Here is a 16642-nt window from a genome sequence, read left to right on the forward strand (position 1 = left end):
TAAAAAAATATGCATCGTCATGAGATACTTGGTGATCCTGTAACCATTACCTGAGTCTTCTTTTAAAAAGACAATAAAATATTCGATGAAAGTGCAGCTTTACGTAAATAGTATTATTATTAGTATTGTTATTTGCGTATTAATAAGGCACAGCAAAAGTACTTTTGTTTTGTTATCGCAATGCTTGAACGATAATTATTTGGTTTAACAATTATGTTCATCAAGTGTAAACGAAATATGCTTGTGGTGTAGGCGTTTATTGTTCGAAAAAATGAATTTAAATGCAAAAGTACTTTATAAGTATTTTTAAATGTATGAATTCACTTTTAATAAATACAAGTAACTATCCAAGTAAAATGCATCAACTTGTCTATAGACTAAGACAAACAATAGATCTAATGCACTAAACTCATATGAACTTTTAATGTGTAATTAAATTCCTTAAACTATTATTTTAAATAGCAGCCATCCATGACTTCTTTTAAAATAAAAAATGATCATGTAAGGTCTGCGGCAGAGAATTTAAAAAGAAGTAAATTTGTACTAGGGCGTGTGGCGCTGTGTGTTGGACGTTCGACTACTGATCGTCAGACCGAGGTTGGAATCCAACTCTCGCCGCATTGCTTGTATCCTTAGGCAAGATACTTTACTTACGTTTGCCTCTCTCCACCCAGGTGTATAATTGGGAACCCGGTTAGATCAAGACACAACTTTGCGCTGATTACTAGCTGCATATATGGAAGTATGTTTCCATAGGTGTTTGATCAGGAAATGAATGGGGTAATAATGTTCAGCGCGCTGAGAGCTTGCTTATATGCGCTATATAAGAATGAACTATTATTATTATTATTATTATTACTACAACCATTTTCTGGAATTAAGCGATGCATTCTCAACTTTTTACTTTACTTACTGGACTTTTATTAAATATGTATTGTCCCCCTGAAAAAATAATTTCAAAAAAAATGTTGTTGAATATTCCATTTTAATGTAACATAATAGTTATCCACTTTGACCAAAAATTGGATAAAAAAAATGTAGGCTATTTATCTGAAAAAAGTTGTTCTTGTTCTTCTTGAATTTGTTCCTGAAATAATGGAATGCTCATATTTAGGCTTTTGTATTTATGTATCTGAATATTTTAAAATAAACGGTTGTCACTTCCGTATATTTAATTTGAATATTAGGCTTAATCATTAATAGTTCAGTATTGTCAATATTAAATAAATAGACCTACTAGAATAACCAACATGAACGCGGCGAAAGTCAAATTTGACAAATTGATCTGTGTGCATGCGTAGATGTCAAAAACACTTAGTTACGTCAATCGAAAACCTTATTTACATAAAATAGATCACACCAAAAAGTTAACCGAAGGGTATCGAAACATGAAGAATTCAATCAATGTTGAGCAGAATAATAACCAGATAATCATCTCTGGTCTATTAACAGCAGTGTTATCTTCATTTTATTGTTCTGATATTATACTTTTAGGAGGGGAGACAGGAAGGGAGATAAAAGGAAAGAAAAGGTGGGGAGTGGGGAGGGTTTGTTCTTGAATTTGTTTCTGAAATAATGGAATGCTCATATTTAGGCTTTTGTATTTATGTATGTGAATATTTTAAAATAAACGGTTGTCACTTTTGTGTTTATATATATCACAAATACTTGTACTACTGTAATAATGCATAAAAAAGGGAGCTTTGGGTTGTTTTAGGACGACTCAGGAACTATAAACTATGTCATGTTCAAATTTATCAAGCGCGCCATACAGGGAAATTTGGACGTTTCTTCACTTGATCCCTCGACACATTTTTGGACTTCCAGGTGACGAACAACGTAACCCTATGCGTAGGCCTAGGAACTAACTCAACAACCAAACCTTTTTTTTTCAGAATTCGAAAATCTAGGATGCTTTTATGATTACGCAGAATCGCGTACACTGCCAGGACTCACCTCATGCGATGTACCAGAGCCAGAGGAGCTATGTAATAGCTGTACTAGGACACACAATTATTGTGAAAACCGTCAACTAATGACGGTGGACTTATGTCTTGATCTGTGTCTCAGACGAGGTTTTCTCTACTCTGGGTTAGAAGCAAGACAACAGTGCTTCTGTGGAAATGATTTCAACTCAACACATCCACCAAACGGCAAACCAAAGTCTGAGGATGAATGTAACGGGCCTTGTAGAGGTAACCCTAGTCAATTCTGTGGTGCAGAATTCAGAATTATGGTTTACAGGAGTAAGTTTTAAGTCAATATATACATAAATAGTTTCAATCTAGCTATTCAATTCCAAATTAAACGAGCCTTACCTGTATAAGATGAAGTTTGATGACAATTCTACCATATCAGCAGTTCTGGGTTAACATGCCCTTCTTTTAATAGTACTGTACCTGCATTAATTTAGACTGCGTCGGATCGTGAATACAAATATTTGAAATCTGATTTGAGCGGACACTGGTCGTGCCTATATGATAGGCCAGGTTTTACTTGACTCTACAGCTCACTATGTCGGACGGTTGGTCGGTCGGTAAACACTAACTCAAATTTGCGCAGGCGACTGGGCCAGCCATGTATATGGCCTTGTTTTTATATAAGGCATTTCAATTTTGTTACAGTAAAACAGTATGAACTAGTAATTGGGCACTTAGGTAAATGTGTTAATACTTTCAATACGTTATTATGCATATCTTATTATTTCAGACGGTCAATTTACGAATTGTTCCGGTGGAATCTACCTACAGAATGGTATTGTGAGACCAAGTCAACTAATGTATGCACCAGCAACAACCATTACATTTTCTTGCAATCCAGGATTCTACCAAGCTGGGCCGACGGACTCATACTGTTGGTATTCTGGCGTGTTTAGCCACGTCAGAAAACAAACGCAACCAAGTTGTACAAGACAATGTGAAGATATACAAACAAACATACATAACATTACGTTACTTAGTCCAAGTAGATATCCTGATGCTTATGTTTTCGGAGACTCGTTACTATACACATGTACAGAAGGCTATGAACCAACACAAGATGATGATTCAATTTGGCAGATAGAATGTACAGCAGACGGTACTTGGTCTACGGAATTTCAGTCATGCTCTGGTAATTAATTAAATCAAACTTGTTTGTTTATATCAAGAGTTACGCAAAAAAATATAATTAACAAAGAACATTTTTATCGGTGCGCAATAATTACTATCTTACAACAAAAACATTAATTTCATTTCTGATGATGATATAATTAGCTTCGAAATGATGTAATCCTGACAAGCTGGCGCGTTGAGGTATGCCTATGCGTTTTACATGTACCCTTTTATACTGGAGTTGATTATACTGGATCTTCCGGTTGCTATACAGTATATGAAAACTTTATTTTAATTACAGGTGTATCATGCGGTTACCCTACAGTACCAGCTAATGGAATTCTCCTGGGAACTAAATTTAATTATCCAAACAACATTTCTTACGAGTGCAATACAACTGGGTATGTTCTTGAAGGTAATCCGACAAGACATTGTCAATCAGACAAGACTTGGTCCGGACAAGTTCCATTATGCGTTGGTAAGTATTAGGAGGAAAATAAGACAGGTGAACTACACCATATATACAGTGGTATCACATTTGTTAGGTCACAGGTCACCAAGAGATACAAAGCTTTTAGTTCCAGGTCTGGATTCAGGTAAATAAAGGTAAATTAAGGTTCAAAACCCATCAGAAGCATTGTATCCTATGGGCCTTATAATGTATCATCCGTCGTTGATTAAACACCGTTATATTTAATAATGTTTGGATATATTTTGTATCATTAATTTCAAAGTGTAGGGCCTAAAGGTAAGCTTATTTGTTTTGTTAAAATGATTATGATTTTTATTCGTAGAAGATACAACGTCACCATGGATCACCATTGTTGGAATCGTTGTATCAATCCCGGCAATAATTCTCATCGTCGGAATTGTCATCCTTTGCTTCCGTGCAAACCGACGAGTAAGTATCGTATAGTCTCTTTTGATATTTCTTTGTTCCAACTGTAATTCCCATTGCTTTAAATCATTAGGCCTATTTGACCTATGTTTGCGATGGCAGGTGCCCTACTACCAGCGGACAATGGCGTAGACCTAGTGGTATCTAGTTTCTTTATAACGTGCAACTACTGGTCATAATGTATAATTTTAAAAATAAATTCTATCAATAAACTAATTTTCACGAAATCTGGCACACGAAATGACTCGCAGAAATAACATTAAACCTAACCTATGTTTTTAAAAATTTTGTATTATAGGGGTTGGGGATAGCTTTATTATTATTTGTTATGTCTTATGTACGTTATCCGGACAGATACAATATTATTGTGATCCATAATACATACATATTTTTTTTAACCACCTATTTACAAATATATTTTTCAGCAACCGGTGGCTCAGCAACCGATGGCTCTGCAACCGGCGGGTCAGCAACCGGTGGCTCTGCAACCGGTGGCTCAGCAACCGGCGGCTCAGCAACCGGCGGCTCAGCAACCGGCGGCTCAGCAACCGGCGGCTCAGCAACCGGCGGCTCAGCAACCGGCGGCTCAGCAAGAAGTGGTACCGGTAAGGCTTTCTGTTGTAATTGTGATAATTATAATAATGTTTAAAATATTATTTGAATTATGTTTTTTATTTCTTACAGGATGCAATATCAATTGATAAAAGTGAATTTTGTTCGTTTGTTTTTTTTTTATTCTGATTGTTTGAAAACCTTACTATGATTTTGATTATTTTGATTATAGCGTGTGCCGATACCTGAACCACTAACTAATGAAGCAATTTACAATTATCAGAAACAATAGTGAAAACAGGTGTTCAATTAACTTAAATATGCAGAAAATATGTATTACTGTTTAAACCAACTATATTTTGTCATTACAGCATGAACGTGGACAACTTCCGTTACCGGTTTACGACGTTCCTAACGATCCAGTAATGTTATTTTTTACAACTAATCAATCAATTTAAAAGCTAGTTTTAGATTTGTTTTAAATAGTTTAAAGCTTTTTGTTAAAAATGCCATTTTAACATCACATAGAAGGTTTTCGCTTCAATTAGATGGAAGAAAGTTACCTGAAAAAATGAAATTTAAAGCAAAAAATAGTCAAATATCAGTGTATTTTTTTGTGTTGAATTTAATCTTTGATTTTGTCTTCATAGAAGTGAAATTATTATTATTATTATTTGTATTCCTTCTTTATAAACTTTATATTAAAACTGCAAAATTCTGATTTTATTAAGGGGGGAGTTATTTCCGTTTAAGCAGAAATTCTCCCAGTAACGAGTAATTTCCTATTATAGTGTAATTATTAATACATTATCGATTGTCATTTAAACTTGTACGTCTGTTTACACGTTGACACTTCCATCGTTATGATTTTATTCCTTTCAATTATACATTAATCATTGATTTCAATTAGAAGTATGCTCTTGTATATCTATTGTTTTATTTATGTTATTTTAAATTTAATTACTCAATGTACTACATAAATGCTTTCTCATATAGGATGATGATGATGATGGTTATGATAACATTCAGCCCCATAGAAAAGTGAAGAGTAAACATCTTAAATTTCCCCAAACTTTCAGGATGGAGAAATTGGCTTCCTATGTTACAATAATTGAACATGACGGGAATTTTCAACAGGACGCAATTGTTCATTTTATCTCTGGTATGTTGCTACTGATAATAGGCTTACGTTATTACAAAAAAAGAAAAGAAAGAAAAAGAACCATTATCATGTCATGTAAAAGACAACTACTAGATAGTTTTCTTTGTTATCATAGTCTAAATTCATATTAATTTTTCAATATCATTAATTATTGAAATAATTATTATAATATTAAATATAGTAAAATGAATAGTTATTATAAAATGTAATTAATTTCATAATCCTGTGCCGATTGACTGAAAACTGGAAACAGAATTACTAATTCTTTCTTAAAGCTGTTAAGGTGTAATATTTTAGTTAAATGCATCCAAGTTTAATAATAGTTTCACAACATAGAACACAGAGTGTCAACTATAGTATCTTTCTGAAAAAATTGTTCTTTTTTAAAAAAATTTGTTATGCAGGTAATTATTCAGAAGAAGAAGAAAAAGCAATGAAACGTGAAATAAAAACAGTGTTTCAACTACCACCACACCCTGGTGTAATTCGACCAATTGCTGAGATCAATGATGTTGGTAAATAAGTGTTAGGTATTATTTTTCTACAGACATTTGACACGCACTACATTGTGACTAAATACCAAGAATCATAAAGTTTAGAAGTGCAAGAAAATTTAGTAGATCTGGGATTTAAAAATTAAGTCGATTCTGTGTACTTAAATGTGTACAGAACACTGGCAAATTCTATGCAGACTTGACGCCTGTATTATAAACCGTCACCTAACCTTTAACCTAACATTTCATGATATTTATCACAAAATGTGAAACACATTGGATGCTGTATTACGTATTTTGATACTGGACATATTATGAAGATTATTATACCTGCAGCATAGACAATCGGGTTATGTATGCCTACATAAAATTGGAGAAATTTCTAAATATTCTATGCTCTGTTTTCTGTTTATGTAATAATAGACATTGACGTATCCGAAAAAAAACATGTACAATTACTACCCGGACAATTACCACCCTAAAAAACACTACCCTGTTATGATCTAGGACACACGTAAACAAATAATAGGACAAATAACACCATATGATTGATCAAATAATTTGTAACAATAAATGGCTTGTTCTCAATTAAATTTATCATTCTTATATTGACCAAGATATGTTTGGTATCTGCACTGAAAATCCAAAAAGGAATTTATTGAACTATCTGCGTTCTGTTAGGCATAAGCCAAAAGACAAGAAGTTGATAAATTATGCTCTACAGATAGCCGAGGCAATGAAATTTCTACACGAACAAAAGGTAAATCATCAAGTACAAACAATAATTTGTTTTTCGGAACACAATGTTGATATAAATAATAAGTAAATAATAATAAAATAATACAAATAATGAACTTAAGAAACATTTTAGAATTGTGTCTTGAAAAACTATTTGTTGACATTAATATATTTTTAATTATTCAATGTTTAAAGATGTATTATCGCATAAAAACAGTTTTGCAAGTAAAAAGCCGTTTATTTTATTCCAAATGAAACTTGTTTACCCCCACCCTGGTACATCCCCAACAATTTAGTTTCTGATCTGTATGTAGCGTTCAATTCAGATGTATTTCATTACAGAAAGTTTGTCCAATGCTCCGATGCGAGTTGATTATGTTATTTCCTGATGATATTGTTAAAATTCCCATAATTGGCCTAAAGCATATCAATGGTCAGATAACCGAAATCTATCGATTTGTAAGTTGATTTATTTTATGTACAGTTAGATAAATTCACTTACTAGACTGTTGAACTTACATCATTGACTCTTTAGTCTTTGTGAGTGTACACATAACTATTTCCACTTTAGGTATAGGTTTCTGTACGATGCTTTCCTCCTAGATTCTTTTTTTGGTTATGTTATGATCGTTTTTAAATAAAAAGGTGAATGATGAATGAATTGAATACCGCATAATCAGCGTAATAAGTTTGAATTAATATAATGTAATGATTTTTTTTAGGGGGAAGCCACACAACTTCCAGTAAGATGGATGTCACCTGAAGCAATTACCCAACACATTGCAACAAAGGAGAGTGACGTATGGACGTTTGGAATCGTCCTCTATGAAATTCTATCATTTGGTAAGGACAACGGACTTAAAAAAACGTTACCAAAACATCTTCTATTGTTATTGTACAAATCATTAATCACTATTTTATTAAAATACAAAAAACATAAATTAAAAATAATATGAAAATTTGTTTTCAGGTGATAAACCATATAGTGACATTAATGATAACAGGGTGAACAAATATATAAAAGATGGTAACCGTCCAGAGAAACCAAAATATTGTAGCAATAAACTGTAAGTCGTTGTTGTTTGTAGAAGATTAACATCTTTCTGGTTATTTCTTATGGTTTTACCTTTAAATCTGAAAGTTTTTTTAATAGAATTTAAATAAGTGGCATTGGTGGTTGTAATTGTGTTTATATTCTGCAGAAAATGATTATGAAAGTTTTTGCAGAAACGTTGTCAATATTTTTTTATTTCTTAAACTAAATTATACCACACAAACACGTGCCTTCTCACGGCTCTCTGAATACCAGACTCTTAAGCAAAACCATTTTTTCATGAGGTCTAAAATGATTATTACATTTATTTGTAAAACAGGTATGCTATCATGAAAGAATGTTGGCAGACACAAACAACAAAACGCCCAACTTTTGATTATCTTGTTGCAGAATTGCAGAAACTTGTATGTATTATTATATTATATTGATAAAGTTTGCATGGCAAACGGAAACTAGTAAATTAAGGGTTGCGGTTCGCCGTGACAGTCGATACTTTACTATAGGTAAACGTAAATATTTTATTTCCATTTCTATTTGGATAAAATCAAACGGGCTTAATCTCTATTGGGCTTTTTAAAATGATTATATATATATATTATAGCTTATTTATTTTATATTTATGTTTTTTACCCATTGATTATGGTTATTTGTTGGTTACATCAACTCTTTCCCTTTCAACCCTCTCTCCAGCTTCATAGACTATATATATCTATATCTATAGTATTATTGTATTGTACTTATTTGTCTATATTCACATATTTAAAGATATTTTTTTGGATAATAGGCTACGTGTTTGTGTTTAGTTCAAATTATTGATGATGCTTCGATAGTTGTATTAATATTCATCTAAGTCAAGTACATCTGATTTAATGGTTTATTTGTATGAACAAAAATATAAAAGATTGGGCCCTTCATGTTTTTATTGTTTAATCATTGTTTTAAATAATGTTATTATTTATTTCTATAGTTGGAAGAACTTAACATTCTACCTCATAGAATATTGAAGAGTGCATTTATCAAATCTTACGATCCTCCTTTAAAGAATGGACGTTTTAACTACAATGTTGTTATACGTCGACATGAAGGGAATCGTGAACAAGATGCAGTCGCTTGCCTTCTTAGCGGTATTGTGTCGTTACTTTAAAAACAAACTCATTATAGACATTACCACACAACAAGCATTAAAGTACTTACGGTGATAATAGACCTAAGTATTTTCTATTTCTCTAACATTCAATTTATTTCAGGTAAAATCAAATTGTATATGTACTGAGTATTGTGGATTTCAGTATAAAATATTAATTATTTTATGCTACTGAAGTACTGTTTAATAACAAGAAATTTAGAGCGATATCACACACGTGTCACTTTTACAAGTCCAACTCCTAAATATTTAACTTAACCTAATCTAATTATTTTCTCACACAATATAACACATCCAAACGATATCAATGGTTGAAGTCTTCCGATATGGAATCTTATAAATGCATATTAATGCACTAGTGCATAAATGCACTAACAACGTGCAGAAAATGAATGTGTAACTGTCAGGAGTCATAAACCTTAACACATGTGAGAAGAGTTCTTAGTTAGCCGACAATAAATTGTCTATGTCGATATGATACCGTATCATGGATCTCATAGTTGTATTGTTAGTGTGCTTGTTTCAATGCTTTCACAACGTCAAAGTTCTACTGTGTAGTATTCAAATAAACATTAATTATGAAATTTTGCATCCAGGTGATTATTCAGAAGAAAAAAAAGAAGCAATGAAACGTGAAATAAATACAGTGTTTCAACTACCACCACACCCTGGTGTAATTCGACCAATTGCTGAGATCGATGGCGGTGGTAAATAAGTGTTTATTTATTAATTTTATACAACATTTCTCATACTAATACAAGTTGTAATTGTGACTCAATGATAACAACCTTGAAGTAAACGCAATAATGAAACCCAAGAAATATTATTTTTAAACATGAACAGAATTCAAAGCCCGATAAATCGATTTATTACGACAGAGTTGTCAGTGATTTTGATTTTATTCTCATGTAATGTCTAGACGGACAGGAGATAATTGGCATCTGCACTGAAAAACCACCAAATAGATCTTTATGGGACTGTTTGAATTTATCTACAAAACCTAATTCTGTTAAGCCAAAAGCAAAGGAATTGATAAATTATGCTGTACAGATAGCCGAAGCAATGCAATTTCTACACAAACACAAGGTAATAATAATATTATTATTTAATTTTTTTTAAATATGATATATTTGCTATTCAGGATACATTGTCACTACACTCTGAATTAAATGTTTTTCTCCCGATACCTAATTCTGAGTATGAAAAACGCAGTTTTAGTTGGTTCAAAATTGTAGAACAATTTTTGATCTAAAAACTAAGATTCCTCTCAACAAATGCTCAAGACATTTTTTATTATTTTCGGTGCCTAGTAAATTGTCAACGATATACGTGCAGATATGCGTGGTCCTGTAGTGTTCAATTCAGATGTATTTCATTACAGAAAGTTTGTCCAATGCTCCGTTGTGAGTTGATTATGCTATTCCGTAACAATATTGTTAAAGTTCCAGTTATTGGTTTGAAGAATATCAATGGTAAGATCACCGAAATCTATAGACATGTAAGTTTATTTATTTATTTATATTTACATGTAACTACTGTACAGTCCTGACTAAAATTAATCAACTCGAATCTGTATAGAAAATTCGTCTACGAACGAACCACTAGACTCATGGCTCCTCTAAGTTCTATTTATAACAATGTGCTGATATCAACGTAAGTTTGGTTTGTTTTATTTAATGAATGCTTTATTTTTTAGGGGGAGGACACACAACTTCCAATAAGATGGATGTCACCTGAAGCAATTACCCAGCACATTGCAACAAAGAAAAGTGACGTATGGGCTTTTGGAATCGTCCTCTATGAAATCGTAACATTGGGTAAGACGTCATTATTTAAAATTACTTACTATATTGTTTATTCTTATCAAAGTATATAACCAGTGTGAATACTGTGAGCGTTTTATCGAAGGGAAACGAGTAAATCAGTACGAAAATCATATAAAGAATATGAATATTTGTTTCCAGGTGCTACTCCATATGGTGACATGAATGGTGATGAAGTGTACAAATTTATATCCGATGGTAACCACCTTCCGAAACCACAATCGTGTAACAATACACTGTAAGTCGTTTTAGAATATTAATCACTCTATTTGAGGCCTATAGCTAGATGATTACTTTGTATGGTATGGTTATGTCATATGTTTTACCTTTGAAATTTAAATTTTTAGACGGAAACTTATTGTGGTGGTGGCTGGAAATCATAAATGGGGTTCCATAATTTAGTATGAAAGTGTTTCAGTAGAAACAAACATCTACCACAAGCGTGTAATTGCCTCTTTTGTTTAATTCTTGTAATATTAATTCATTTTTACAGGTATGCCCTTATGAAAAATTGTTGGCACAGAGTAACAGAGAATCGTCCAACTTTTGATAATATTGTTGCAGCATTGGGACATTTACAAGATGATAACAATGTGCGTAGCTGTAATAAAACTGTTAATCCTCTAAAGCCCTGTCTGCACTATCAAACTTAATGTGATATGCCCATATATAGACATGATGATGTCATATCACTACCATATTTGGGCATATCACTCTTTTTTGTCAAACTAGTTTGATAGTGTAGACAGAGCTTAAGTCAAACCATGGATGTTTAAAATAAAATATTTCATATAGGCCTTTTTATTGTAAAACATATTGAAGACCGGTGTAAGTCATCGGGCATACCAACACAATCATGAATCAATTAAATCGTTTCAGTTGATAAACAAACTATAAATTCAAATTAATATTTTCTAGAAAAAAAACTGTAGTTATCTGAAAAATTATAAACATACAGTACAATGATAATGGCCACCATTGGACTTGAAGTTGCTGTAATGAACAAGTGACTAAGTAAATACTTACCCACTATGGTGTGAGCGTGTGCTGGTGCTAATCAAATCTACTAGGTTGGCTAATTATAAATAATTATGATGATGATGATGATGTCGGATGATGATGATGATGATGACGACGACGATGATGACCGATCCGCTGCATGACACTATAGGCCTAGTTATCAAATCTAACTTTTTCTAATAATTTTTATTTTTTAGGCTATTTGGTTTAAATCAGACAATTCTGAGTACCCTATGTCTCTCACAACAGGAAACCCATTCACTTAAGGTTGAGAGAGGAAAGCCGTTAGCATCAAACTAACAATGTTGTACATCATTTTAGCACATGATCTTGCTACGATTAGAATCTATAAATATTACAAATCAATTACTAGTACTTTAGTTATTTTAACTTTTTAATTACAATTCAAGGATACTTCAATCATGGAATATATTCTTAATAGATAAAGATGTTCACGTATTGCAACGATGGTCGGTACATTGGATGTACATGACATACTTTTGTTGGACCTTTTAACTTTCTTTAGATTCTTGCAGATGTGGTATAAGCTCATTATGAATCTGTAACTTGTTACATTTCTATTATTAAAAAATACACTGCTGCAGTACAGCTGTTAGAGCTATCCTTGTAAAACAAAGTTCAATAAATAAAAAAAAAACAATTAAGGGATCCTTATTGATGTTTGTTTAAATCAGCGTTTCGCAACCTTTTTTGACCGCGACCCTATGATACTATTTTGGAAATTTTCGCGACCCAACATTGCGTATTTGATCTTACAGAAACACATCCCCCTAAACCCCCCCCCCCCCCCCAATGGTGGGGCCTGTGGCATAGCGAATTTTGTTAAATGACACCCCTGGCTGGAAATGGTACTCTAATAATATAGCGCGCTCGCAATTGGCAAAACGATCGTCAAGCTACTTTTACCGCCGGTGAACACATTTGCGTTCAATGCTAATGTCAAGGGGTTCTCCCGAAAAACTGTAGATGTATATATAATCATTGTTGTAGATTCTACAAAACTGAGAACATTTCACATATAGATCAGTGTATAATTGATAAAAAGTTTCAGTATCGAAAACAATTTCGCGACCCATCAATTTATTTTCGCGACCCAAACATTGGGTCGCAACCCATAGGTTGCGAAACGGCGGTTTAAATGACAATAATCTCATCCTCTCACTCAACAATGTATACAAAAACAATGATTCCTCTTATAGTATATATAGTTTAGTTTGATAAACGTTTGCTCGATATTAACTATTCAGAACTTTGTAACTCTATATGAGGCTAAGCTTAAGCATGAATTCTAGGTATAACGTTGGTTAAATGTGCATACATTAAGCATGTAGTTATAAATTAGATTAGTTGTATACCACCATACATTAAGTTAAGTAAATAGGTCTAACTCTATATTTTGTTTGTTCGTTTCATAATAAATATAGAATGCAAAAATTATATTTATAAATATATTTGTATTTTTTTATAATCTAAAAATTCAGTTATTATGCTGCAGTGGCCAGTTGTATCAAACTGTATTATTTTCACGTGTATTTTTTTGTAAATAAGATCCAGAATATAGAAAAATACACAAACTCAATGATGATTGCAAGACACCTAATTTGTCAACATGTCTCAATATCTCAACAGTCAATTAAACAGTACAATAAAAACGTATATTCTTACTTTCTGGTTCTTTCATCATTACAGGTAATGCTGTATATGGAAGTTCTATAAATAATTTTATTTCATTTTCATTTAATATTTTTTATTTCACTTTAATGTCGTAAGTGTAGCTTAAAAGAAAGCATGGTATTTGAACCACTTTTTATAATATGTTGCGTGTAGAAAGTCTGTCGTACTGCATAAACAAATTATCACCATCCTCAACATAGGCCTACAATGCAAACAATAGCAGCTTCATTGAAGAATCATGGGGGTTGTGTATGGGGGTGGGGACGTCGAAGAGAAACCACATGCTATTGTTCGAATTGTTTTGTGATTAACCGGGTGGCAGTACGGTATGCAATTCTAGTTATCAAAAAAATCAAAAATTAGTTTATATTTCCGTACAGTTTCTATTATCCCTCAAATTTCATATACCTCAGCAGACATAACATCATTCTAAATTTATAGTTTGAGCAGCCAGGTAAAGATAATAAACATTAATTCATATGCAAATCGAGCGAGCGTCAACCATCGTGATCATAATAGGAAGCATATCAGTACTCTGCAACTATACAGTCATAATACCAATTCTTCCTCCTTGTAAACGTACGATAAACGCAATTAGTTATGAACAGCCGACACTCAGTAGCCTGGAGGTTTCTGACGGTTTCTATACTAAACTATGTAGTATTTGCAAACGGTAAGGGTAATATATTTAGTGTTATTTTAAAATATGTTTTATATTTTGAAAAACTTGGCAAAATTGCTAAATTTGACAATTTATATATATGAATTGATTTTTTTCTGATTATCAATGCAAACTACATGCATGAATCTATTAATATAATAATGATATAACGTACATTTTTGAAAGGTTTTTGTTTTACATGCTTTAGATTATCCAACAAAACAAACACAAAAACATTATGTTTTCTTTTGTTGCGAATAAATGGAACATAGTTTGCAATGCAGTGTTCTAATCTCATCGTATTTTGTTGTCTGTCTCTGTCCCTTCCATCATTTTAATTTAGGCCTACGTTATAAATGCAACTTTACAAACATACTGTAGGCTACATTGTACATTTCCTTCTACTTCAGATGATTGTCCAGAGGTTGTCACACATGGAGAAAGAGACAGTGAGGGTAAAGTAACATGCAACACGGGCTACAACAAAGAAGAATGTACACAGGGTTACCAACCAACGCTTGCACCAGGATATGAGGCGGCGAAATGTGAACTTGGTAAGCGTTATCAAATTACATACCCAAAAGCCCTTCTAACTTAAAGCGGGTAATTTTGTATAAACGATTTTAATCATGTCAGCATTTAATCAACAATCATATTTTTTCAGATGTAGCTTCTCTTGTTATCGCAGTTGCTTTGATGGTCTTCCTGGTTTTTGTTTCCATTTTTATTTTGTCCATTATTATGCGAAGGTAACGTTACAATAGTTTGCAATTATACTTTTAACATGTGTATTCTGTTTCGATGAAAGAAAGAGGTAATTAAACGATGTCGCTATTTATATACTTGCATTGTTATTTGTCAAATTTATTTGTTTTAGATAACACAATCAAATAAAAATAATGTATATATAATAATCATCTTCATCATTTGTTCCATATTCTTCTAAATAATGTTATAAATATTTTGCATATTATTTTTCTCACAAATCTTTTTTTAATATTCTAATCAGGTGTACATTTGGTAGCACGAATAATGTTACATAAATCTTGCAATTACTGAAAAAAAATGATAAAATGCATATTTGCTAGTCAATGCACTGAATCAAATGAATTAACTATATATTCATGATTTTTGTAACAGATTTTGTAATAGAGGAATACGTTCACGTCGGAGAGGTTTGACAACAAACTCGGCTATAGTAGAAGGTGGTTTGGCATTAGAATCAGGGTATCGTTACTATATTAGTTGTTATTTAGGTGAACAATATTGAGAACATTAAACACAGTTTATATTTACAAGTCATTTTTTCAAATGTTGTATTTTCCTGAAATACTTTATTACTTAGGCCTACTATTGTAATTCTTTAGGATTGAAGTAACTGTAGCCAACGATGAACTTTATAGAATTCAAGAACCACGACATGTGTATGGACAACCACGACATGTGTATGAACAACAACTTATATCCACACAAGAGTAAGTTATATTGAGATTTGCTAAAAGTGTATTGTATCTTTCTCTGTTTTTTATCTTATGTGAATGCTTATTCTCTTTTTATAATGGTTTTATTGTTAGAAATTGTCAACAAGAAGCAGATAATGAAGCCACCGATGGACGTGATGTTGAAGTAACTGACGGAATCCAACTACACCATGAGTACGAACAAATAATATCGACTCAAACGTAAGTTAATGAATAACTTCCTGGTTTTAACATACGTATATATATTTCTCTCTTTTCTGTATTATTATTCTTAATGCTTTATCTATTTTCAACATTTTATTGTTTAGGAATTGTCAACAAGAAACGTCTATTACTGGACGTGACATGGAAGAACCTTACAGAACACAAGAACCATGTAATGGGGAACAACAACTTATATCAAATAAAACGTAAAGTTATTAACTTTTTACTTAACATTTTTTGTTTGTATTAATTTTGTTTCTCTCATTATTCGATGTTTACCTCTACTATTTTTTTGGAATATTTTATATAATTGTTTTGTTTTTTAGGAATATGGAAAAAGATAATAACGTCACTGATGGAACTGACATAGTACATTGCATAACTCAAGAACCACGTCATGTGTACGAACAACAAATTGTATCGACACAAAAGTAAATCAAAACTTATAGAAGTTAGGAATCGTCAATCAATCAATGGAAGTGAAGTGTCCATAACACAAATAATAATTCAAATACTATGGAAGTAAAATACTAGAACAATTACATTTTAGCTGTATATACATTTCAATTGGCTTAAAATGACGTATATAGGGTTTTTGCGAACATTCGAAAATGACACCAAGTA

General features: G+C 32.2%; 2 protein-coding genes across 2 annotated transcripts; both read left to right on the forward strand.

The window, feature by feature from the left end:
• Nucleotides 1-1900: 1900 nt before the first annotated feature.
• On the forward strand, nucleotides 1901-12568 carry LOC144854086 (uncharacterized). The gene is made up of 21 exons (XM_078711969.1): nucleotides 1901-2246; nucleotides 2710-3111; nucleotides 3394-3570; nucleotides 3887-3993; nucleotides 4431-4595; nucleotides 4914-4964; nucleotides 5539-5704; nucleotides 6109-6216; nucleotides 6807-6958; nucleotides 7279-7395; nucleotides 7659-7779; nucleotides 7907-8003; nucleotides 8310-8394; nucleotides 8958-9114; nucleotides 9731-9841; nucleotides 10054-10220; nucleotides 10516-10632; nucleotides 10831-10951; nucleotides 11099-11195; nucleotides 11451-11550; nucleotides 12175-12568. Exons 1-21 carry the CDS (start codon nucleotides 2036-2038, stop codon nucleotides 12241-12243), a joined length of 2898 nt encoding a protein of 965 aa, XP_078568095.1. The 5' UTR covers nucleotides 1901-2035; the 3' UTR covers nucleotides 12244-12568.
• A 1704-nt stretch (nucleotides 12569-14272) lies between these two features.
• Nucleotides 14273-16586, forward strand: LOC144854543 (uncharacterized). Its single transcript, XM_078712490.1, has 8 exons — nucleotides 14273-14345; nucleotides 14744-14887; nucleotides 14998-15082; nucleotides 15474-15560; nucleotides 15701-15808; nucleotides 15908-16015; nucleotides 16123-16224; nucleotides 16345-16586. Exons 1-8 carry the CDS (start codon nucleotides 14273-14275, stop codon nucleotides 16451-16453), a joined length of 816 nt encoding a protein of 271 aa, XP_078568616.1. The 3' UTR covers nucleotides 16454-16586.
• Nucleotides 16587-16642: the final 56 nt, after the last annotated feature.

The sequence above is a fragment of the Antedon bifida genome, chromosome 10 (genome assembly GCF_963402885.1).
Source record: "Antedon bifida chromosome 10, ecAntBifi1.1, whole genome shotgun sequence".
Taxonomy (NCBI): Eukaryota; Metazoa; Echinodermata; class Crinoidea; order Comatulida; family Antedonidae; genus Antedon; species Antedon bifida.